The 26,078-nt window shown below is 41.0% G+C and overlaps 1 protein-coding gene across 1 annotated transcript; it reads left to right on the top strand.

Annotated features, from left to right (window-relative positions):
• Positions 1-282: 282 nt before the first annotated feature.
• Positions 283-25,314, top strand: PXT1 (peroxisomal testis enriched protein 1). The gene is given in 4 exon segments (XM_037520879.2): positions 283-383; positions 385-449; positions 16,842-16,972; positions 24,630-25,314. Coding segments are annotated over 4 exon segments (402 nt in total). The 3' UTR covers positions 24,735-25,314.
• Positions 25,315-26,078: the final 764 nt, after the last annotated feature.

The following is a 26,078-nucleotide window of genomic DNA, read 5'->3' as shown; positions in this document are numbered from 1 at the left end:
GTTCTGCTCCCTGCTCTGGCTCTGGCGAATTCTCTCACCCTCCCGTGCTTCTGACTGTACCCCAGTGCTTGCATAAATAAATAAATAAATCTTTAAAAAAAAATAAATTAGTGAAGACCTTAGAGATTAGCCTGTTCCATCTTCCACCCAAATCCACAATCTTTTGATATATGGAATAAAGGCAGCTTATATGATAGCTTCAATATTCAGCCAATAAACCAAATAAATACTAAGAAATGGGAGTGGTTCCACTGAAAAAATTTTTTTCAACAGGGAAAAACCATGAAGAAAAAGCATGATGCTATTGTTTATGAACTTAAAGAAGTTCTGAATCTTCTCAAAGTAACAAATTGTTGCAAATCACTGTGGGTGAAACCGTACTCTTCAGAAGGCATACATGACCCGACTTGTGAGCTCCCAGCAGGTTTCAGCCATGTCAACAGATCCAGGTAAGAAATTATTTATATTAAACTAAGATAAATGTTCTGCTTAGCAGGTATTTTTCTTGGCATTGAGGACATAAAAGTTGTGCATTAAATAGATTAAATATTAACTGCAGGAAGATAGTGGTAAAGCTGTTCATCAAAGTTTATAGGTGGTAAATATCTAAAACTGACTCTGCTTCGTGGTATTAAATCTCTTAGTCCCTTTTATCCTTGAATCACTGATGTGACAACTATTCAAGATGATCCCAAACTGATTTAAACAGATTAAATTTATCTTTTAATAAAAATGTATCTTTACTTGCCCTGATAATGTCCCAATTATTAAGGTAGGGAAAATTCAGTTTAGGTTCCTCTGTGGTTTTGCTAATATAGAAAAGAGTATGAAGAAAAGAGAAACTTGAAATTTTGCTTTGCAAAAATGTATGATTCCTAGATTTCCCAAAATGTTGGAAACTTAAAATCTTGTGTTCTGAAGAGCATTAGAATCAGGTTAAAATTTATGGGGTTTTGGACTTTTAGATTGAAAGCATGCTAGACACTTGAAAGAAATTACTAAAACTAGTCTCAAAGTACATTCCAACTTTACAAGAATTACCTGAGAAAGCAGAAAATCAAGCAACCTGATAGTCTCTTGCCACTATACCAAATACATGGTATCCATATTTAAAAATAATTCAGTTGACTAAAAGTGTGAATTTTCACATGTGCAGGTGTCAGTTATTTCTGAAATCCTGAAATTCTGTTATTGAATACCTTCTAGAAAATATATATATTGTTTTTTAAAATTACAATGCAACTCATACAACATAAAGCCCAACCTTTCAAAGTACACAATTCAGTATTTTGTTTTTAAGATTTATTTATTTATGCATAGACCAACCGGGTTGTAGGCCAGAGGTGGGGGTTGGGGATTCACCAGAGACAGAGTGGGGAGCAGAGCAGGCGGATCTACTGAAATACACGGCTGAAGGGACCAGGGGGCGAGACAGGAGAGGTCTGCTGCTCTGTATGTGGATTGAACTCAGACCCCAGCAGTGAGAGTGCTGACACTCAACCCCTAGGTCACCAGGGAGGCCCTATAATTCAGTGGTTTTTATATAGCCACAAAGTTGTGCAATCATCACCAGTATTCTAGAACTTAACATTTTATAGTAAACTTCCCAATGTTGTCTCATTCACTATACTACTTGGTCCTCACAGATTCCTTGTGAAGTTGATGGGTTATCGTCTGAGAGAGTGTCACCTCAAAAGCAGGGGGGAGAATTATGGAGCTATACCTTTGATTAGTGTTAACAGCCAAACAACTGACCTACATGTTTGTTTTCATGTCTAGAATCTCGTCTTACTATGTATGTAAGTTGTATAAGTTGTTGGTATTTTAGCCGTTGGCATCGATGACTTCCAAGCTGTTAGAAAAACGGACATTTCTCCCCCAATCTCCGCCGGCCCCCCGCCCCCCGCCCAAATTTGGAGGTGGTAGCCCAAACAGCCTCCCATTTCCTTCCCACCCAGGGGGCAGCAGCGTGTTTCTCCTCTAAGAAGTAGGGGAGCGCAGACTGAGAGGGGGTGTGAGAGGGATTTGGAGCTGTCATTAGGGCGTCAAGGACGCCAAAGTTAGGGTAACAGGAGGTGCCAGGCACCTTAAGGGGAGCACCCCCTATCCCGCCTCCCCGCCTCTAGATGTCGCGCGCCCCCGCCAGCGCCCGAGGCCCGCCTCTTCCCGGCGCGCCGTGTGCACTCCCCATTGGCCAGCGCCTGTCCACGTGACCTCCGTTGCCATAACGACCCGCGCAGCGCGCTCTTTTCTAGCCTCGGAGGGCTGGGCTGCTCGTCGCGCTGGTGGGCCTAAGGTACCTGCGATCGCTGGGGACAAACTAACAGGAAAAAGATAGCTGCGCAAAGTAGAACTGTAATGAGGGAGAGGTGTCCCTCAGTGGTTTTGTTTCAGGGTGCGACACAAACTGAAAATGGAAACCACAACGTTATTGGCTGGAAAGTGACCCGCTGAAACCAAAATTTATCAGTGACACTGGGGAAATCTGCAGATGGAGCATAACTCTGGCAGGGGAAAACCCATAAGTTTTTATACGGGGAACTTAGAGCTACTTTTTCTTAGAAAAGTTGAGGGGGTGGGTGGGACTTTGGGAAGTCCAAAGTTGTCGTCTGGATAAGGCTTTGGGGGAAATTAGAAACTTTTGGGAAAACAGCAGTAAAAGTAAAAAGGACACCTGTGCACCTCTAAAATGTAATAATTGATAGAGAAGGGCAGAATTAAATGTGCATATGTATGTGTGTAAGTGGTATAAATGGGATATGTAATTGTAGAAGTCAGTAGAATCCAGTTACTCTCCCTTTGAGAGGGCTTCATTTTTTGCCTTTTTTCCCCTTTTCTTTCCTTTTTTTTTTGTTTTTAATTCTAAGACCAGTTCTCCTTGTCTCCTCTAGTTGGACACATTCTTTTTTTTTTTTCATTCATTCGTTAAAAAAAACCCAAACACCCAAAAAACAAAAACTAGGGCCTACTTTTGATGTATTCTAGGCACTGTTCTAAATACTGGAGTGACAACAGGAAACAAAAATGGTAACAACCCCTCCCCTCTTGGAGTATTTCATCTGGTAAAGGAGGCTGATAGTGGTCAATCACACATATATGTTAAATAGAATGTGATAAATACCGAGAAGAGATCCAATAGTTATAAAGTTGGCTTTGTCCTCGCAGGGAGGTTACAGAAGATTTTCCTCAGATGTAACCCTGAACTGAGACCTGAGTGGGCAAAGAGGGCGCGTTGTGGGGTGTGGGGGATGTGTGTTGGGGTGGGAATTGCAGGCAGAGGGAACATCATATGCAAAGTAGAGCTGCTAGTCGCCTCCCTTTCAGGGACTGGCCATCCCACCTACTTCCACTACACATACATTAATCTTGCTTCTTAGTTCTTGGAAGACATTTCTTTTAATTTCAAGTTCTTAGGAATTACCTCATTGTAACGCATAATTGTTGTAGACAGTATGTATCCAATAGGCAAGTATATTAACATACTTTATATATATTATCTCTGATGTTTCACAAAATAAAAATATGCAATGATTAAAACAAAATGTAGAATATGATGTATATTATTAGAGCTAAAAGAGCTATATAGATGTTCCAGGTGGTGAGAAATCACATTATTTTGGAAGGCTCCAAAAGGCATCTTAGAGAAAGTAATTTTTGAGATATGCTTTAAAAGTAAGATTTGGTCAAATGATGATAAAGTTTAGAGTATAAGGTTCAAGAAGAGTAAGAAAACTGGACAAGATAAGTTGAGATAGATTCCAAGAGCCTTGAAAATCAGTCCAGAGTTTATAGAAATTAAATAGAAATGTTTTAAGGAGTTTCCTGAGATACTTCCCCCTCCCCCTGCCCGTGTTTACCTTGGAAAATTTAAAATTTGCAAAATTTTTGCATGAATGAATGGCAGCGCGTACACCTTTCACATGAATTTGCCTTTTTTAGCCACATTTGCTTTATCTTTTTATCTCTCTTCCTGCGTGCGTGCACACGCACACATGCGCACACTCACACTAATGCAGGTACAGATATTTTTCTTTGCTTCACCATTTGAGATACAGTTGCAGACATACTAACTCTGTTACAGGGCAACCCCAATGTGAAATAGGTTGCCTGACTGTGGGTCCTCACCTGTGTGCTTAAAAGGGACTCATTATGAGACTCAACTGCAAGCACACACAAAAAGGCTAATAAAGGGTTTATTTACAAAAAGGGGAAATGAAGGAAAGAATAACTCAGGGAGAAAGAGATAAATTGGTGAATGTGTCCTATCAATTCGCTGAGCTGGGACCCCAATAGCATGCTGAAAGTCCCCCAAAAAATAAGGAACCCAAGCCCCACATGTCTAGTTATATACCAAGCCAGCTGCTTAACTCCACCCTTATTTCCCAGCAATCCTCCATTTGGTGATAACAACATTATGGGATTTGTAGTCCTTGGTGTCTTGGATATCTCTGATCTGGGGTGGGGGTGGAGTCCATAAAACCTGTTTATGTGGAGTTTGTTCAGGACCTCCTTTCCCCGGACATCTCTATCTCTAAATCCTCATATTGTCTCCTAAGAACAAAGATATTTTTCTGCATTACCACAATACAATTATGACACTACTGAAATACTTTTAAAATTGAATTTTGAATAAGAATTTCTGCTAATAAATAATGTGTTACTAATTTTAAATGGCTTGCAATAGTGGCTGGTACATTATGAGTGCTATATAAGTATTTTAAAAAAAATAGATTTTCATGGTTAGAAAGCTAAAGAATATGAAAAGGCATCTGGTGAAAAACCTCTTCTCTATTCCTGTTGCCCATCTATTCAGTTCCTACTCTAATTGCTCTCATTATAAGCATCCATTGTTCTTAGATTCTTGGGTATCTTCTAGAGTTTCTTTATGCAAATGTGAACAATTATGAATATGGATTTTTTTAATGCCCCTTGTCTTTTTCGACAAAAATAGCCCGCTAAACACTCTGTTTGGAGATCTTTATGCATTAAAGCTCTCTTTCTGCATAGAGAGCTTCCTCATTCTTATTTACAGTGGCAGAATATTCTATTGTGTGGGTACATCCTAATTTATTTGCAAATGCTAATATGTTCAAGGTTTTGGTTGTAGCATTGGTTTCAATATTACATGACTGGAAACAATCCCAATACATATTCTGTCCATCCCCTTTGGGGACTACATCTTTATAATCATAATTAACAATATCCGTTGAGTACCACCTATGTATATGAAATAGATACATGTCCTCAAGGATTTCACCTTTTAGTTGGTAAGCATGCACAATTTTATATATTATTTATTATATATTATATATTATTTTAATAAATATTATATATTATATATTATTACAATATATAATAATTATATTATTATGTTGAGTTCAGAACGCAAACACACCTCTTGCTTTTGGCACACTTAATCTTTTGTTGCATCCTTTCTTCAGAGCCTTTCTTCTATACTCCTTTGCCTATCTTATTCAGCTATCCACCAAGGCTTGTTGGTTTCCTTATGTTACCAGGCAATAAGGGGCACTAAAACTGGCCAAGGACAGTGCCCAAATAGTTTACCAGCCACTGTCTGAGTTCTTCACCTGCATGCACAATTGCAAGACCACACAGGTTCAGGGAATAATAATAATGGGATTTATTTAACAAATGGGGAAATAAAGAGTCACTAAGGCCACAAGTGGCTGACTATCTCACCCCAGCTAGTGTCCAGTGTTCAAAAGTTCTAAACAAAATGGCGTCCAAGATGGTATCTTACCGCTGCAGAAGATCTGGAATACATACTCTGAACAAAAGCCCTCACTACCAAAATGGTGTCCTCCTGCCACTGAGAACCTGAAACACATGGCAGCCAGAGACAATGGGCAGAGACCCACCTCTCCGTGAGAGCAGGAGATGCCACTAGCAGGACACCAGAGCCTCTGAGATGCGCCAGAGGCAACAGCAGACACTATCAGATAGACAACACTGGAAGCAGCAGCAGCAGCAGCCAAACAACCCGACAAACAGCCCACCTTCATACGGCTCAGCAAGGAGCCCGGATCCAGGCCCTCACCGTCCCCTCCAGGCTGTAATGGCAGCAATGCTGCCAATGGATACCTGCAAAACGTCTCAACTTTTCTCCTCCAAGGTCGGCTGCTGGAAGCTTCTCCAGGTCCTTTGGAGGCCAGCAACAGCAGCTGACCTTGGAAGAGAAAAGTTGAGAAGTTTTGGGCATGGTGGGGTCTGGAATGGCTGACTCCGGGGGCTGCTTCTGCACGTCCTTATATTCCCTATCAGAGCCTCCACCCTCACTGGTTCTTCCTTGCTTGGGCATGTTCCACCTGGCTCTGTTCATCCTCACCTGCATCCTCCTAAAGCAAATACTAGATTTTTTGTTTCCTAAGTAACAACTAGTTTGTCAGTTAAACCAAGAGTTGTAACATTATACTTTTGGTTGGCACAGGCAGGACTGGCCCTAAACCCATTTTGAAGTAGGTGACATTTATCTGGAGCATCTCCCCACTTGGTTCCTCTTTTGTCTCTCTGGAACCTTCTTTCCTGATTAGCTTTTCTGAACCCTCTTGTATTCCTTTGACTTGCCTTTTTGAGTTTTCTTTAATGTCTTTGAGTTTATTATAGCAGTTCTGAACTCTTCCTCAGATAGGAAGATATAATCTTCAATCCTTTTGTGTTTGGATTCTGAAGAGTTGATCTCACCTTGTGATCTCATACTCTCCTGAAGTCTCACATTTCCATGTATTATATTTTTGTCTGCCCATTTTGCTGCGTGAGGGCTCCCTATATTATTATTATTTTTAATATTTTTAGCAATTTATTTACTTTTATCTTAACTGGCTTCTGTATGTACCCAGACCTGTTTTGTAGTTGCTGATTAGGGTGAGAAGGGACTTTGAGAGATCCAGATGTTGTGTGCTTGAGTTAGGGTGGGATTGGCTTGTGTTTGTGGTACCCCTAATCACCCTCCTTTCTGGGGCTTGGGATTAGAGACTAGGCAGTCCCTGTGCTCTCAGTACACTTCACAAAATAAGTATCAGTCCCAAGGAGATAACTGTTCTAGTATAATCTTTACCGGGGACCCAGTTTGTGGCGCGGCCCAGCCCCTGAACTGGGTTTTTCCCTCTTTTTTTGTGAGTTTGTCTCCATATAACCTCTCCTTACCTCTCTCCAGGGTCTCTAGCTGAGCTGACTGCCCTTCCACTGGTGTCCTCTACTCCAAACCACAATGTACATGTTCCTTTCTCTACCCACCTCCTGTTCAATGTAGCATGAATCTCCTCAGTGTCAATCCTGTTGAGATTTATACTGGTCTGCACTGACCAAGGTGAAATTAATCACATTCTTATTCAAGAGACTGTCCAATCGGTGTCCCTCTGGCTCATTGCTTCAAGGGCCACAGACTGTGGGGACCTGTCCCAGCAATTGCCCCTGTTGGGGGCTGTCACATCTGCTCCCCTTGGCAGGTACTGCTCCACTGCTTGTCTGGACCTTACTGGGTCTGTGCTGCTTCCAGGACTCACCCTGAGACTCCCTGAAGTATGCCAAGGGCAACTGCTGGTAGGGCTGCTTTCAGAATCTAGCCTAGAGTTTGCCGAGGTCTGCACTGATGTCTTTGGAGGCCTACTGTGGTGGATCTGCTTCCAGGTCTCATCTGAGGGCTCAGGACCTGCAGAGGTCTGCCACAGGTACTCTACACGGGCCTTGTTAGTTTCACTCTGCTGTTTGCAGGGCCTGGAGGGTCACTCGGACTCACCTTGCTTGCCTGGGTGGGTGATGTGCTTGGCTATTTCCACTGGTTGCTGAAGTCCCTATCTTCCAGATGTTACTTCTAGTGGGTGCTGTAATCTTGTTTTTCCTTCAGGAGTTACTAGCTTTTTTCTGCTGTAGTCTAGCTGTGAGTATTTGGAAGAGGTGAGCCCCACATCTTCACACTGCTGCCATCTTGCCCTGCCCCTCTTGAAATTTCATTGTGATCTAGAGGTGAGGTTTTTATTTCCCCATTTGTGGTCCTGAGGACTTGGTGGGGCATTTTTTTAGGTGGGGATGGGACTTTCTAATCTGAAGTTGGGTGTCTTTCAGTTTTGTGAAGTTGTCTTGTCCTGTTTGTTTTTTTATTGGGCACCCCCCAACCCCGCCCATCCCATTCCCTTTTTCTGGGACTCCTATTGATCAGATGCTTCTTTCCAAATTAGCCCTCCAGGTTACTTATTTTTTCTCTCTTATATTTCAAATTCTGATTTTTCTCTGAATTATTTTCTTGACTTTATTTTTCAGACCATATTAATTTTGGCAATCATATCTTTAAAATCTGAAAGACTTTTAGGATTTTTCTTTTTTCATAGCATTGTCTTTTGTTTCATGAATGTACTATTTTCTTAAGTTTCCCTAAACATATACCTTAGAATTGCAAACATTCTTTTCCATTTCCTGGATTACATATGCTTTCTTCAGGGTTACTGTTTTGTTTATCTTTCATGCTGTGGTTCCGATTTCCTGTTCTTTTAAAGAACTGTGGAATGGGTAGCTAGTGTGGGTTTTGTCTGATGTCATGTGAGTAGAATTATTTTTCCAGGTGGTGGCAGTAGCGAACAGTTATAAAGTGTTTATCCACTTCCAAACACCATCCTGTGTGCACTTTAATATATTAGCTCATTTAATCATCTCAAAAACCCCAGTATGAGGTAGCTACTTATGGTATTTTCATTAAGTTTAATATTCAATTAATCATAAGGTGCACCATTACTTTGTTTACTACTAAGAAGGTAAATGATGCTGTTGGACTATCACATGGCCATGGACTATAAAACACAATATGATTTTGGAGATTTTAAAAATATCTTAGGCTCAGTGAAATAAGCCAGAAGGAAAAAGGAAAATATCAGATGGTTTCACTTATAACAGGAATATAGGGGAACCAAATAAGACAGCAGTGTAAAAAAAATAATAACAGTACGAAACACAGCAAAGCAAAAACAGACCATTTTAAATCAGAGACATCCTGCAGGGGAGGAGGAGGGAGAGGGATGAGAGGGAGGGAGGGAGGAGCACAGGGGACTGAGGTGATGGTGCGGGGGTGCGTTGGTGAAGGAAATTCTATGGGGACTACACCTGGGGAGGTGGGGGGAAGCAAATATTGTTTAAAAATGAACAGTGATGTAAAAAACTTAAAAAAATTTAAAAAAATCTTAGAATGTTGAAATAATACATTACCATTCCCCTCTTACATTTGAAGAAACTGAGGCATAGAGTGATTAAATAACTTGCTCTAAGTCACATAGTTTTATCTGTAGTGAATTTTATATTTGAATCCAACCGATCTGGCTTCAGAATTTTACCACTGCGCTGAACTGCCTCTCCAGAGCTCCACATTTCAGAGGGAACTGAAATGAGATATAGAAGGCTCTGAATTGGGGGAATTTTGGGAGATAGGTATGAAGCTGGTTTTCTGGCTGCAAATCCCTCAAATGTCAGGAGAGACCTTTAATCTAAGGCACCAACATTCATGAAGAAACTTTGGTTTTCCCCATAAGATTTGTTCTCTTCCAGAAGAAATATGATGTATTGTGTGTGTGTGTGTGTGTGTGTGTGTGTGTGTGTGTAGTGGGCTAAGATGTCAGAAGTACAAGTGGCACCTCCAGTCAATGGCATGTCTCCCTCTCCCAGCCTTGGGTTCTTGGTGGGTTAGCAGGATTCCAGATCTCAAGAATCCCTGTGAGGGGTTTGTGGTGTTTTTTTTCTACCTGGCTCACTGACTTGTCTTTATCTTGTATCATCTGCTTGCTGCCTCCTAGAAACCTGTGCAGCTCTCTCACCTGTTCTTGAGCTTGCCTCCCATTTTCCTCACTTTTTTGGTTTTATTCTTTTTCTGAAGTTCATTTTGGTGGGGTTTTGGGAGAAATGGAGATGCCAATGATTGTGCTTTATCTTGAACTAGAAGTTCCTAGACTTCTATTATTTAGTGAACAAAATAAAGATTATTACAAGGATGACCACCACATAATGAAGTGAAATATTCACATTATAACTGTTAGTGGAGAAGCACTTATAAAACTTTAAAAAAATTTTTTTGCAAAGAAGAACTGGAGTGGGCCACATGTAGTTTGCGCTCTAGCTTGAATCAAACTCAGGCCACAGTGGAGGGTGGTGTGGGTGATAGCGCTGAGGCTTAACCCCTAGGCCACCAGGGAGGCCCCTTATAAAACCTTACAAGCATGTTTGCTTAAAAGTTCTAAATCCAACAGAAATGACAGCCAGTCAAAATCTCTCACAGGATTCTCAACATACAGGAATAATTTTTAAATTTCTAGTACACAGGGGCTTAATAATTGCTTTATAAAAGAATTATTTTGCAAAAGTATAACCTTGAAACTTTTTCCAAATTTCTTATCAGGCTATTTAAACTTTATATTTTTAGAACTGTGTGTGGACATATTAATATTCACCCACCTTTTCAGTATAAGGAGAGATACTTTTTCCCTCTAGCTATTAAAAAGTCAGTACTTGGAAAAGAATACAGTTACGCCTTTTTATTTCATTCATTTTAATGATCTTGTCAAAAGACTTCTCATTTCTTTCTTACATGGCCACTTTAAAACTTTGATTTAATTGTTTCTTCCTTATGATCTTCTCATGTTTCTTATAAATGATGGGAGAGCTAATTGTATAAATGTCATGGGACAGCAGACTGACTTTCCTTAACCAACAAATAATGTCATCTATAGGTCAAGTATCAGAACTCCAATCATTTCGCAGTCAACTTTTATAAGGAACAGGTAAATGATCAAAATCAAAAACACAAACCACTAGTATGAGGAACTTAATTTTTAAATTTCACTTTCGAGTATGTCCTGAGGTCAATTTATAGCCAATACAATCTTATCCACATTGTCTGCTCTGGACAATGGTATTTGATATATCAAAAGATAATTATTTGTTGGATTTCAAGGAAGAAAAACTTACTCCATTCATCTCTAGAGCTGTGGAATTTGGTGAGGGTGGTTATGAAAAGGAATTGAACTTGCAAGGTTCAGGATCTCAGAACTGGCGTTCAGTAATTTTTTTTTTTTTTTTTTTTGAGTCTTGGCTTCTTATGTTTGCTCAGTTTATCTCTCTCAGTTGGCTCCTCCACCTCTCCATTAAATGTTTCCTTCCCCTTAAAAAATTTTGTTTGCAAATGACCTTGACTTATTATCTTGGGCTCAAAATAATTCTGTGCAATTCCTGGTTCCAACTCTTACCTTAGTCTGCTGAGTCAATAGTCAACAGAAGAAGAGCCTTTTTCCTTCTTGGGACCAGATTCTGTGTTCTTGATTAGCGAGTGGATTTTTTTGTTCTTGGGTGGGCTGTCCATCTCTGATACAATCAACTGTGGTCTGGGGTTGGGGCAGGGACATGTAGGAAAGAATATGATTGTTTAGGCAACTGGGAAGATTCTCTTGGCAGGGGTGTGGGCAAGTGAGATAATGATTCACAACATTAATATAAGGATCCTGTGGTATGTTTTAGGATTCTGAATCATCACCATTGTCCCCTCTCCCCCCACACAATGTGTTATGTTCCATATACCATAGTTAACTGAGTACAATGCCCATTAGTACATTTTATTTTTTAAAAAGATTTATTTATTTATGCATACAAGAACTGGGGTACAGGCCAGAGGTGTGGGGGGTGAGAGGATTCACCAGAGACAGAGCGGGGAACAGAATAGGCAGATTGACTGAAATAACTGCTGAGGGGAGCAGCGGGCGAGTCAGGAGAGGTCTGCTGCACCGTGTGGGTAGCTCCCTGGCCAGGGATCGAACTCGTGCTGCAGAGGCTGTGGATTGCTTCATAGTGCGGTGCTTAAGCCCTTGCGCCACCAGGGAGGCCCTCCATTAGTACATTTTAGAGGGAAATTTTCAACAAGAGTGAAAGATAGGAAACACCATTTTTCCTGGTTCCTCCTTGACCTGACTGATCTTTCTCGGTAATTTTAGTGGTGAACTCAAATTTTCTTCTTTCTCTTACTACTCACCTCTTCTGCCTTCTATTCCTGTCCTCTCCAACACCCACTCTCTGTACAGACAGATGGTACCATTACTGGTCCAGTCTCCTGAGCTGGAAGAGTAGGAATTTCCATTTTCTTACCACACCACTCCTGTTGTTACTGCTTTACTATTTGCTAAGCCAGGCAGATCTGTTTTTTAAATCCTGGCATTCATATTAACTGACTTTCAAATCCGAGGCAAGTTATTTGGCTCCTCTGAACCACCAGTCCTCACACTTGGCTACACATGGAACCATTTGGGGAGCTTAACAAATACTGATACTTGGTCCAACTGCCAGAAGCCAAGACCATAAAATGGAAAAAGGAAAGCCTCTTCAACACATGGTGCTGGGAAACCTCAATAGTCACATGAGAAAATGAGACTAGACCATTATTTAACACCATACGCAAATATTCACTCAACATCGAGTGGGACCTGATTAGCAGTTTTAAAAGCCTCCCCAGGAGACTCCAGGTGGAGCCTTAATTGAGAAACACTGCTCTAAGCCACAGCTTTCTCATTTGCAATGCAAGGCAGTGACCTCTTGGGGTCGGTGGTGAGGTGTAGTCAGTGAGAAAATGCAGGTATGTTGTGGCATGTGGTAAGCTACTGTTAGGCAACTCCTTATCATCCCTCCACAGCACTTCATGGTAGCCACTAAACACATTTCCCACCCTGAGTCTTACCAAACTCCACTTGATCTGAGAGAACTAGCTAGAAAGCAAACTGATCATGTTACTTCCTGCTTAAAACTCTTTAGCTGGTCCCCTGCTCTACTTGATGGCATGCAAACCTTTTACTGTACCTTCTGATTTTGCTCTTGCCTACTCTATTAGCTCTGTCTCTCATTACTCCCTGTCTTTCAGCAATAGCTACTTAAGAGTTTTTGCACAAAACCTCTCTGTCTGTCACCCCCCAGGCCTTTGCATGATCCTTTGTCTGGAATATTACTTGCTACCCGCTCTTGGTTTCTTTCCTCACTTCTCTTCCTCCTGCCCTTCCCCGCCCCCTGGCTTATTCTTATTCATCTTATATCCTCCAAGACTCAGCTTAGATCTCTTCCGGGTACTTCCCCTGACTTCTCTGCACAGACCTTGCCCTTACTGTAACATGTAGAATTGTAATTTGTGTCTTTCTCCCACTACACTTTTGAGGAAGGGCTTATTCTCTTGGGACAAAGTCTGAAAAATCAAAATTCTTAAATTTTATTGGATAAAGCAGGTTTAAGACACGTGAAACTGTGTCTGTGAAGACATACTTCTATTTTTTATTATTTTTAAGATTTATTTATTTATGCATATAAGAACCGGGTACAGGCCAAAAGTGCGAGGGGGGAGGGGGTTAGAGGATTCACCAGAGACAGAGTGGGGAGCAGAACAGGCAGATCTACCGAAATACAGCAGGAGAGTCAGAAGAAGTCTGCTGTGCCATGTGGGTCCGTGGCGCAAGCCATTAGCCCTAAGGGTCACTGCAGGGGGAGGTGCAGCAACCTCCCTGGCCAGGGATCGAACTCCTGCTGCAGTGGCTGCGAATTGCCTCATAGTGCTGATGCTTAACCCCTTGTACCACCAGGGAGGCCCCATACTTCTATCTATTTTAACCCAAATTTATTTTTTCCTCCCCTACATTCTTGAAGTACTTGGGAATTGTTTCATCACCTACCAGTGGAGTGAAAGCAACTTAAGAACAGAAACCTTGTCCTTATTCTTTAATAGTTCCTCAAAGCACCCCAATAAATGTCCCCTAATAACATTGCTTAAAAACACTCATTCATTCTCCTCTCTCTCTTTCTCCCTCTCTCTCTCTCTCCCCCCCTCGCTCTCACTCTCGCTCTCGCAAGCCCTTTCTCTCTCTGCATACTAATGAAAGATCTCTCACATGAAAAAAAACACAAAAAACACTCATTCGTTGCTGAAAGGAAAAAGGCTTGGAGGAACTCATTAGAAGATCATGGGTAAAAACCCTAAATGGAAAAATCTATTTTAAAAAACTATAAAGGTCTACAAAACAGCATGGTATTGGGACAAAAGCAGTCACACAGAACAGTGAAATTGAATTGAGAGCCCAAAATAACCCATTACATATATGGGCAGTTAATTTTTGACAAAGGGGCCAAGCTATACAATGGAAAAAGAAAAGCCTTTTCAACAAATGGTGCTGGGAAATCTGGGCAGCCACATGAAAAAATAAATGAATCTAGACCATTATCTAACACTGCACACAAACATTAACTCAAATTGGACTAAAGACTTTATATAAGTCCTGAAATCATAAAATATATAGAAGAAATTACAGGTAATATACTCCTGGACATCAACCACAGAGTTATCTCAATGGCAAGAGAAATAGAAACAAAAATAAATAAATGGGACTACATCAAACTAAAATACTTTAGTACAGTGAAAGAAACCACCACAGAAACAAACAGAAATAGAAAACTTACTGACTGGGAGAAGATATTTGCTCACCATCTATTTGGCCAGAGCTAAATAACCAAAATATAAAAAGAACTCATACAATATAACAAAAAACAACCCAATCAAAAAAAAAAAAATGGGCAGAAGCTTTGAATAGACACTTCTCCAAAGAAGATATGCAGACACTTATTAGGTATGCAGCTTCACTTATTAGGAAAATACACATCAAAACCACAATGAAACATCACCTCCCACCTGTGAGAATGGTCGATATCAAAGAGTCCGGTAGCAGTATGGGTTGGCAAAGGTATCCCAAAAAAGGAACTCTTGCTCACTCTTGGTGGGAAGGTTAAATTAGAGCAACTCCTATGAAAAATGATTTGGATATTCCTTCAAACACTACACACGGAAATACCATATGATCCAGCAGTACGTCTCCTATGTATTTATCTGAAGAATATGAAAGATCTAATTCCAAGATTTATGCACACCTATCCTCATAGCATTATTCACAATAGCCAAGATGTGGAATCAACCTAAACTGTCATCAATGGATGACTGGATAAAGAAGTTGTGGTATACGTACTTAATAGACATTGAAACAGATGAAATCTTGCCTTTTGTGACAACATTGGTGCACTTGGGATGATTATGCTGAGTCAGACACTGAAAGACAGTCACTGAATGGTTTCTCTTAGATGTGGATATAAATAATCAAAGCAAATGACTAATAAATCACAATAAAAACAATTGTTAGAATCTATTAAAAATATAGTGGTTACCAGGGCCTCCCTGGTGGTACAAGGGGTTAAGATGCAACCTATGAAGTTATCCACAGCCACTGTAGCATGAGTTCCATCCCCAGCCAGGGAGCTACCCACATGGCGCAGCAGACCCTTCCTGACTCACCCACTGCTCCCCTCAGCACTGTATTTTAGTCAGTTTGCCTGTTTTGCTCCCCACTATGTCTCTGGTGAATCCTCTTACCCTCCACACCTCTGGCCTGCATCCCAGCTCTTGTATGCATAAATAAATAAATCTTTAAAAAAATATATAGTGGTTACCAGAGGGGTAGCAGTGGGAGAGGTGTGAGGGTAGAGGGCATTAGCCTAATAGCAGTTCACTAGAGCTCTGATGGTGGGTTCGTGAAGATGTACCCCTGGAATTTATATAGTTTTGTGAATCAATGGTAAATCAATAAAATAAATTTAAAAAACTATCAAGATCTAGACCTGCACTAATGCAATAACTACTATACATTTGGTTACTGAGCACTTCAAATATGGCTACTGCAGCTGAGGAACTGAGGTTAAGTTTCATTTAATGTTAATTAAAGTTTAAAAAAAATAATTCAATCATTGGAAAACAATTATGAATATGTTTTCTACATATATATCAATCGTTTTTTACTGTAAACTTCATGAAATCTAATTCCAGATCAACATTTTCCAGTGAAAAGTTAGCACCTGAATTGAATGTGTTATAAGTATAAAATAAAAACTAGATTTCAAAGATGTGGGTAATAAAAAGAATACAAAACATATCGTTAAAAATTTTACATTGATTATATATTATAATGACACTATATATTACTAAAATTAATTTTATCTTATGTCACCACTAGGAAATTTAAAAAGAACATGTAACTCAAATTATATTTCTGTTGGGCAGAGCTGATATACTCCAATGCAAGGCTTTACTTTTTAATTGTTGCATTGGCAACACCACACTGATAAATCGGAGTCATGGAGCAGGCTGCACAATGCAATGCTGCCGAACAAGCAAGATCCTGGCCTTTTTATTGATAGACTAATCATATAGCATCAGTTACATGGGGTAGGAGGACAAGGAGAAAAAGATGGGTGAAACTAAAGAATGTCTTTGTCATTTAGGGCTTTGGGGGGACATGAGTCTACTGACCAGATAATTCTTATGTATTTGATGACCAAGTGTTGTAACCAAAACCATACTCCCGACCCTCAGCCATGGTTCTAATCTTATCAACAAGGCATTTCACTGATCAGCTTCTGGATCCCTTGTCATACATCAATCAATGCCACCCCTCCTCCACCCCGGGCATTCACAGTCATACCTCATGATGTGTACCTTCCCAGTGTGATCAAGCTTTCTGCTCCTGATTGATTTGAAAGGCATCTTGTAAGGTTTGGCTATGACTGATTGATGGGACAATTCTGACCTTGTATAGGAATGCAGAACTTCAGGAAACAAAGAATGGTGGCTGAACAGGCCACTCAAGTCTAGCAGACCCATATTTAATAATCATTATTTGGTGGAATGCCATCCCTCCCCGTGTCTAAATTATCAGTGACTAGTGATGAATGATTTATAGATAGTTAATGGAGTTAACTTTCTGAACTCTTTTCTGTCAATGCAGATCACAATCCACCTTCTCAGCCCAAGGAGAATAATATTGGCCAGAACCATCACCAGGAGGAAATAATCCACAGGTTAGCCATGCAGCTGAGAAGCATTGGAGATAGCATCAATCACAGGCTGGTACAAGAGGTGAGATTTCATTTTCCCTGGGAAAAACCTGTCAGGTAGAAGAAAGAGCAAACAGAATGGACTGCTGGGTGGTCGGGATGCCTAGGAATTAGCAATTTTAATAATGTCTAGATTTCTAAGCATTAGATCTAAAAATTGTGAACCTCAGTCAAAGTCAGTATTTGCTTTCATGCTTGCTACTCAAACTGTGGTCCGTGGACTAGTGTGGCATCGCTTGGCAGCTGGTCAAATGTTCAAAAGCTCAGGCTGGAATCATTTCACAAGGCTGGAATCAGAATCTGTCTTTTTACACACACCTCAGGAAATTTGTATGCACATTAAAATGTGAGAAACTTGGGCCTCCCCAGTGGCGCAGCGGTTGAGCGCTGGGTTGCGAAGCTGCCCGCGGCCTCTGCGGCGCCGGTTCGATCCCCGGCTGCTCCCCGGCCACCAGAGAAGGGTCCCACATGGCGCGCAGACCTCTCCTGCCGCCCGCTGCTCCCCTCAGCAGTGTACTTCGGTCCTTCTGCCTGCTCTGCTCCCCGCTCTGGCTCTGGTGAATTCTCTCACCCTCCCGCGCTTCTGACTGTACCCAGTGCATGTATAAACAAACAAACAAATAAACAAACAAATAAACAAATAAATAAATAAAAACATGCCTCTATAAAAAAAAAAATGTGAGAAACTTTTCTCCATGTCTTCAAACTAGGAAGCTTGTTAGAATCAGCAGTGGAGTTTTGAGAATATAGATGCCCGGGGCCCCATCTCAAAAAATTCTGATTTAACTTACATGAAGTATGGCCTGGGCATCAGTCACTTTAACAGCTTCCCAGGTAAATCTAATGCTCAATCAGAGAAGAGAACTTCTGTCTTAGATTGTGGTTATCCTCCTGGAACCAACCCAGAGGTTATGGTCTAAGCCCCATTCTTGCTGATTTATTAGTTTCTCCTGATTATTATTTAAGAGATGATAAAGAAAAACAGAAACAAACATGATCACTGAAACCTTAGGGTGATGAAATCCACAGCCACTTTAGTTTTCCTCCAGAACAACCTGTAGTTGGCAGCAGTGAATGGTGACTTGAGGGGCTCCATTGTGGGAGGGGTGGCTGCCTGTCAGGCCCCAGCTGTGATGATTTCTTGGTAGTTGCTGCTGCTGCTGCCATGCTGGCTTCAGGGAGGGCCATGTCCTCCTTTATGCTCTGGCCCAAATGTGGACAATACAAGTTTTCCTTCAAATAAAATATTCCCCAAGACAAAACATGAATGGAAAGACCCAATAGCAAAGCTACTAAAAGTCAAAGAGTGCCTCCCTGGTGGCACAGTGGGTTAAGCACAGTGCTGTGAAGCTGTTTGCAGCCTCTGCAGTGCAGGCTCGATTCTTGGCCAGGCAGGGAGATACCCACATGGCGCGGCAGACATCTCCTGCCTGGCTCGCTGCTCCCCTCAGCAGTGTTTTCGGTCCATCTGTCTGTTCTGTTCCCCACTCTGTCTCTGGTGAATTCTCTCACCCTCCCCTACCTCTGGCCTGTACCCCAGTTCTTATATAAATAAAAAATAAATCTTTAAAAAAAAAGTCAAAGAAAACAAACACAAATATTTCATAAGCCAGTTTCACTCAAATACCGAGTGCCTACTCGGTAGGCAAGCTCCAGAGCAGAGAGCAGGACAGAAGATGGGCCAGCTCACACGGAACTCATAGTAGGGGGGAGACAGACAGTAAAGCAGAGGACCAATAAGCCATCATGTCAGAAATGCAGGCTTATAGCAGGATGAGGGGACATTGAGTGCTGGAGGTTGACTTTGGATGGGTGATCAGGGAAGACCTTTCTGGGGAAGTGATATTTGAGAAAATGGAAGTGAGGGAGCTAGTCACCTGGATTGAGGGAACAGCATGTATGGGCCCTTGTGACAGGAACAGGCTTAAGGTACAACTAGGAGGCCAGAACAGCTGGAGTGAAATGAGTGGGATCTGGGAGTTGGTCTCTATCTTGGGTGTAAAGTAGGTGTTTGGGTTTCACCTGAAGCATAGGGAAGCTTTGGAGAGGGAGGGCAGGAGAATGCTATGAGCTGATTTGCATTTAGAATGGAGATTCCTGCGATGCAGAGTAGGCTGGCTATGGGGGCATGAGGGACAGCAATCCAGAGGGGACCCTCAGAGGCTGGAGGCAATGGAGGTGATGCCTCCATTGTTACATAACTGCAGTTATCCTTCAGGTGGATTAGATGGGGAGCTAGCATGTAATGAATTCATTTCAATTTCAATATTGAAATTAGAGCCCGTAGGGTTGACTGATGGACTGGATATGGGAAGTGAGAGGAAAAGAATGGCTAACTTGACCGATTTTGTCCTGAGCCTCCAAATGGATGGTAGTGCCATATACTGAGACGGGGAGGACTGGGAAGCACAGGTTTGGGGGACAATGTAGATTTCTGTGGAGATTATTTAAATTTTATGTTAGGCGTAGAGACTGTGACACAGAGATGAGCCATAGAGATTGTGAAGCGATGTAATTTTATGAACCAGGCTGGAGCTCAGGGGAGACATTGAGGCTCAGGTAAGGATTTGGATTATAAAGTATCATTTTCTCTGTGGGCTCACAGGTTTCATCACACCCTAGCTCCCCATCTCATCCACCTGAAGGACAAACTACAGTTAGGCAACAATAATTAGTACTTACTGAGGGCTGGCTATTTGCTGGGGCCAACCCAAGTATTTCACTTGTGTTTATTCATTCTTACAACTGCCAGTGAAGCTGAGACTATTGCTGTTCTCACTTTCTAAATGAGAAGGTTGATGTTTAGAGAAGTTAAGTAACTTAATGTCCTGACAGTGTCCTAGGTTGCACATCTGGTAAGTGGTAGAGTTAGGAATTGAGCCCATGTTCACTGGTTCCAAAATCCACACATCATTCCACCATACTGCTCAGTATTTGATGGCTATCTCCCAGGAACCACTGCCAGCTTTCTGCTCTCTCTGACATCTGGACCCAAGAGCATGCGGCCCAGAGAGAGGTGGGGGGGTGTGTGTGGTTTTTTTTTTTTTGCATCTGTAAGTTGTCTTTATTGGGTCCTATGCAGAGAAGACTTTACTTGAAAGCCTAACCCTCTGGTCAGAATGGAAACCATATCAGAATATGACATTAGGAGTTGAACATCCATGGAAGACATACTTACATATGGATTCGACACTCATGGTGTATGAGGTTAGAAATGTGCCAGGTACAAAGCCACTTATTTACTATGTGACCTCACATAAGTTACTAAACCTCCCTGTGTCTCATCTGGAGGAATTTATCTTGTTTACTTATTATTAACATGGAGATAATAATAGTGCCTGCCTTAGAAGGCTGTTGTGTAAATTAAACAAGATCATCTGTGTAGATCACTTAAAACAGAGCTGGACCCACGGAAAATGATGAATAAATGTTTTCTAAATAAAAAAAAAAAAAGAAGGTTTTTGCCTCTACCTTTTGAATATTCGCTGTGTATCACTTTTCATAGCATACTCATGGTATTTATCATCTGCCTTCATAGTACAGTTTTTTCTGTAGAAAAGTTTTCACTAGTGATTCTACTTTTGAATTCTAGGAAAATCCTAAGTTTGGCTTTCCTGCTTCTTGATCAGCAAACTCTTTTTTTTTTTTTTCCCTCTGCAGAGTAGATACTGGGCTAGGAAATCACAACCACTTATTTTCTACTTTTGACTTAACCTGTCAAGAGGTTATTGCTCTATGTAACTGCCTTTTCCATTTTGCCTCCTTTTTTCCCCTTTCCATTACCTTTTAAGTTGTAATTCTTAAACCTTACTTCTGCTGCCTAGTAAATCGACTCTGAACTGTGTCATTTTTCTTTCATTTAAAAAAATAACTTTACTGAGAAATAAAATTCACATAACTCTGTAGTATATAGTGCACCCATTTAAAGTGTTTAGTATATTAATAGAGTGGTACAAATATCACCGAACCTTTAGGACATTTTCATCACCCCAGAAAGAAACCCTGAAGGGAATTGTAGTGACTTTTTATTTCCTCCCACTTTTCCATCTAGCCTCACCAACTTACTTTCTGCCTCTAGATCTGCCTATTCTGAACATTTCCTATAAGGGGAATTACACCTTTTGTGTCTAGCTCCTTTTACTTAGCTTAAAGTTTTTTCAAGATTTATCCACATTGCAGCACATATCAATACTTCCTTTTTATTGCTGAATAATATTCCTCTGTGTGTGTGTGTGTGTGTGTGTGTGTGTGTGTGTGTGTGTGTATCAACCACAATCACATGTTATATTCATCAGTTGATGGACATTTGGGTTGTTTTCACTTTTTGGCTATTATGAATAATGATGCTATGAACATTTGTGTACAAGTTTTTGTGTAGACATATGTTTTCAGTTCTTTTGGGTATATGCCTAGGAGGGGAAGTGCTGGGTCACATGACAATTCTATATTTACCATCTTGAGGAACTTCCAGGCTGTTTTCCACAGTAGCTGCAGCATGTACATGTGGCTCACCTGCAGTATACCAGGTACTGGTTTCTCCACATGCTTGTCAGTATTTGTTGACGGGTCTTTTTAATTATAGCCAACTTAGTGGGTGTGAAAGTGTTTCATTGTGGTTTTAATTTACATTTCCCTGGTGGCTGATGTTGGGCATCTTTTTTGTGCTCATCCGTCATTTGTATATCTCTTTGGAGAAATGTCTGTCCAGATCTTTCACCCATTTAAAAAAACTGGGTTATTGTCTTTTTATTATTGAGTTATAGTTCTGGATATATTCTAGATTGAGTTCCTTATCATATTCAGTATTTGCAAAGCTTTTCTTCCATTCTGTAGGTTTTTTCACTTTTGTGATGTTCTTTGAGGCACAAAAGTTTTTACTTTTGCTGAAGTTCAGTTTACTTATTTTTTCTTTTGTTTTTTACATTTTTGGTGTCATATTTGATCCAACATAAAAATTTATAACTGTTTTATTAAAAGATATGCATAGTTTTAGCTTTTAAATTTAGGTCTTTGAGCCATTTGGAATTAATTTTTATATATGGTATGAATTAGAAGTCCATTTTTATTTTTTTGTTTGTGGTATGCCGTTGTTTCAGCACCATTTGTTGGAAAGACTATTCTTTCACCATTGAATTATCTTGGCACCTTTGTTGAAAATCAATTGACTATATATATTTGGGGACTTATTTCTGGACTCTCAGGACATTTCCATGATCTATATGTCTATCCTTATGCCACATTTTACAAAGCTGGCTTTGACCTAGACTTTGAACGATACCTTATTCTATACCACAAAATTGCATTGTAGAACACTTTTAAATAGAACATAGCACATTTAAAAAGTGTGCTTATCTAATCACCTTCATCTAATCACTTTTTGTACTCTCTGTAACCAAGTGGTCACATTGATTCTCCAGATATCTTCCTGCCTTACTTAAAGAACTTTGATTCTTGCTCTTGGAACACCCTCGTAAGGAGCTCACCAATTTATATTTTTGTGCACTGAATTGATTGTCCTTGAGTTGCACATATCTTGCTTTATTATTGTCTATTTTTCTATTTAGTTATATGGGGTTTTGTTTCAAGGACCTGGTCTCTTTCTCAAATTTTATTTTAATCCAGGCATATAATTTCCTAAATATAAGGTATGTTTTAAAATAGTCTTTTACAAAAACAAGAAAAAAAAGATAAAATACTCTTCATATCACTTTCAGGGTCTTCACTGTGTCTTTGAAATTTTCTCCATAGGAATCTCTCCTTCTAGATACTAGAAACTGTTCTCTCCCTGTCCCTACAGACTGAGGAGTGACAGCTCCACTGTTAGCAGCCCTGGGTATTGTACCACCCCTGGAGTCCCTTCTCCATTTTGTAGATAGTTTTTTAAAATTTAATTTTCCTTGAATTATCCTAATTTGAGTGGCCGTCTTTTTTCCCCTGGGATCCTCACTGATATAGTAATGCACAGGGAATTTGTGAGTTCTGAGAAGAGGGAGGGAAGCTAACGTTATTAATCTTCCAGGTACTCTTTGAGACACTGTTAGATGTTCCATTTAATTCTCCCAATAACCCTGTGACTTGTTTTCATAGGTGTTTCAGAAGAAGCAGTTGCGGTTCAGAGGGATTAGGTAACTATTTAAGGTCACACAGCAAATAAGTGGCAAAACTGGAATTTAAATCTGTGAGCCTCTGACTCTCCGTGCTCTGTGTATTTTCTCACCTGTCTTGCTGGAAGGAGATTCATTCAATTTTCCTAAATGATATTAACTATAAAAGGGGGGAAATCCTTGAATGACTCCTACTTACTGATCAAGTCTAAATTCTTTTGCCTGCTGTTAATGCTTTGTCATGCATTCACTGCACTAATATTCATTGAGCACATTGTATCTGGTGGCTCCAGATAGAAGGCTCCACTTGGGTAGCCATTATCAAACAGACAAAACTCTCTGATCTCTTGGAGTTTATATTCTAGAAGGGAGAGAGACAGATACGAAAAGAACAAGTAAAAGTATATAGCTAATCAGATAACGATAACTATTTTGGAGAAACATAAAGCTAAGAAAGGGGCAAGATGTGTTGGGGAACTTGTCATTTTAAGTAGAGGGGTTCGGGATGGCCTCACTGAGCCGGTGACCCACAGGGCTGTGGCGGGGAGCTGTGATCCGAGGGACAACACTGGAGAGAGACTCTGAGGTACGGGCATGTCTGCATGTCTGAAAAATGCTAAGAAGCCTGAAACTGAGTGAGGGAGAAAACAGTAAAAGATTTGGGCCTCCCCTAGTGGCTCAGTGGTTGAGCGTTGGGCTGCAAAGCTTCCCGCAGCCTCTGCAGTGCTGGTTCGATCCCCGGCCACAGGCGAGGGTCCCACATGGCACGCAGGCCTTTCCTGCCGCCCGCTGCTCCCCTCAGCAGTGTACTTCTTCAGTCTGCCTGTTCTCTTCCCTGCTCTGGCTCTGGTGAATTCTCTCACTCTCCCGTGCTTCTGACTGTACCCAGTGCTTGTATAAATAAATAAATAAATCTTTAAAAAACAAAAAACAAAAAACAGTAAAAGATTTGATCAGAGAGGTGGGCCAGGGACAGGTTAGGTAGATCCCTGAGATCTCTATTCTCCTGAGTCGAGCCCAAGGCCGCGTGCTGAGCAGAGGAGGGACTTTTTAATCAGGCCACTGAGGCAGCTGTCTTGGAAATAGCTTGCAGGAGGAGGGGCAGGGACTGGGAGAGCCACTTGTATCTGACTGCTGCCTCCTCCCCATGCTCCCCTTGTCAGCAGTGGTGTTAACTTACTGCTGCACGAATCCGCTGTCATGCTCATATCCTCTCTCTTCTTCCCCACCCAAGTCTGTCCTACTGCCAACACTAAAGTCAACTTCCTTGCTTTTGAAAAGACCAAGAAAGTGCTCTGGGAAGCCAGAGGAGGAGGGTATCATTGAGGTGTGCCCTTGAGGAACACCCTCATTGCTGATGGGTAAGATGGGAAAAGGCCTGGTGGAGAAGTTCACAAGGCAGTGTGCAGGAGATGGACATATGGAACAGACCAAGATGATCTCCTTCAGCTCTCACAATTCATAAAGCAGCCCTCGAAGCTGTTTCTGGCCTTGGTTGAATTAATATTAATAGTGAATTTCTGACTTTGGGTTACTCTATTGCTTAAAAAATTTTCTCTCTCTCCTCTCAAACAGGATCTCCAACAGGAAGCCAGAGATGCACTGGCTCATTTTGTCTTACTTTTCTTTGGAGGAATTGATGCATTGCTGCACTTTCTCTGGAATAACCATTTGATGTAAATGGAAGGCAAACATGGAATTGTTTTCCCTCTGAGAAACATGAATCCCATGGGAATAGATGGGAAGAAGGCCCTTCCCCACACCCCTCTTCTTACCCATCACTGATGGCTTGCGGCTGGTGTGTTGGAGTGCTATGGCCTCATTGGCTCTGGGGTGCCCAAGGGGTTTTGGGAACCCGGGAGGCCTTGCCAGGTAGAGAACACCAGCACCGTGGCTGGCCCAGTGCTTCTTGTAAGGAAACTTTGAGCATTTACTTCCATGAGTGAAAAGGAACCTTGTCCTCAAACCAGAGGTCAAGAAATGGGTGCTTTTTCCTGGACCTCTCCTGGTTGTTAGACCCTCCCAACTGTTGGCCCCCCTCTTGTTCTGTGTCCCGATATTCAGGGCCCTGTTCTCCTTTTACCTTTCTCTCTACCTCATATGCCCTCTCCCCACATTTATAAGTATTACAAATATTGAGAAAGTTTGTTGTTATAAATTAAATTATAAGTTGTATATATGCATTTTGAGTTCTTTGTAGGAAAATGTCACTTAAAAACTAATAATTTAAAAAATGAAATAAATATTGTTATTTTATTGAGCATGAAACACCTGTGCATATTTCTTTTGTGAAGGGGGGATTCCACTTATTCCTGCTTATATTGGTTCATTATTTTGCAGACTTCAATTGTATGCTGCTACATGTCTTTGTCCTTCCAAAGAGAAGTGTCCCCATTTTTTAGTTTATCTCAGACATACCTGTTTATTTCCACCCTTACATAGGTTTTGACTTGCTGGCTGGAACAGTTCCAAAACTTCCTTATTTATTTTTTTATTCCTCTTTTGAATGGGTTTTTTTTATGTGGTTCAAAAATAAAAAACAAGATGTAAAATGGTTTACAATGAGAACCCTTGCTCTTAATCTCTATTCTGAATCTCTTATATATTTTTCCAGAGTTTCTTTGCACAAATTACCCCCCACCCTCTCCTTCACACACACAAAAGCTTGCATGTAATACAAAGTGTACCTTGAGGTTTTTGCTTAGATAATTGTAATTGTCAGGCAGTGTTCTAGGTGTCTTAACAAATGTTCACTCATTTACTATTCATATTGACTTTATGAGACAGGTATTATTACTAGCTCCATTTTACTCTTTGGGATACTGAGATAGTAGTTAATAGAGGCTGTAGAGAGGTTGCCCATGGGCACGCAGACAGTGCAACAGAGCTGGGATCCCAAGCCAGGCAGACTGTCCTCAGCGTGCAGGACATAGCTGCTATGCTGTATCCCTCCCAGGCAGCCTGCTGGACCCACAGGGAGTGCCATCAGATGCCGCACTTCCTCTGTTATGTGGATGTACCATA

The sequence above is a fragment of the Talpa occidentalis genome, unplaced genomic scaffold, assembly GCF_014898055.3.
Source record: "Talpa occidentalis isolate TD23 unplaced genomic scaffold, MPIMG_talOcc4v2.1 talOcc4.2, whole genome shotgun sequence".
Taxonomy (NCBI): Eukaryota; Metazoa; Chordata; class Mammalia; order Eulipotyphla; family Talpidae; genus Talpa; species Talpa occidentalis.
The sequence above is the reverse complement of the archived record's forward strand: the minus strand, read 5'-3'. Positions and strand labels throughout refer to the sequence as shown.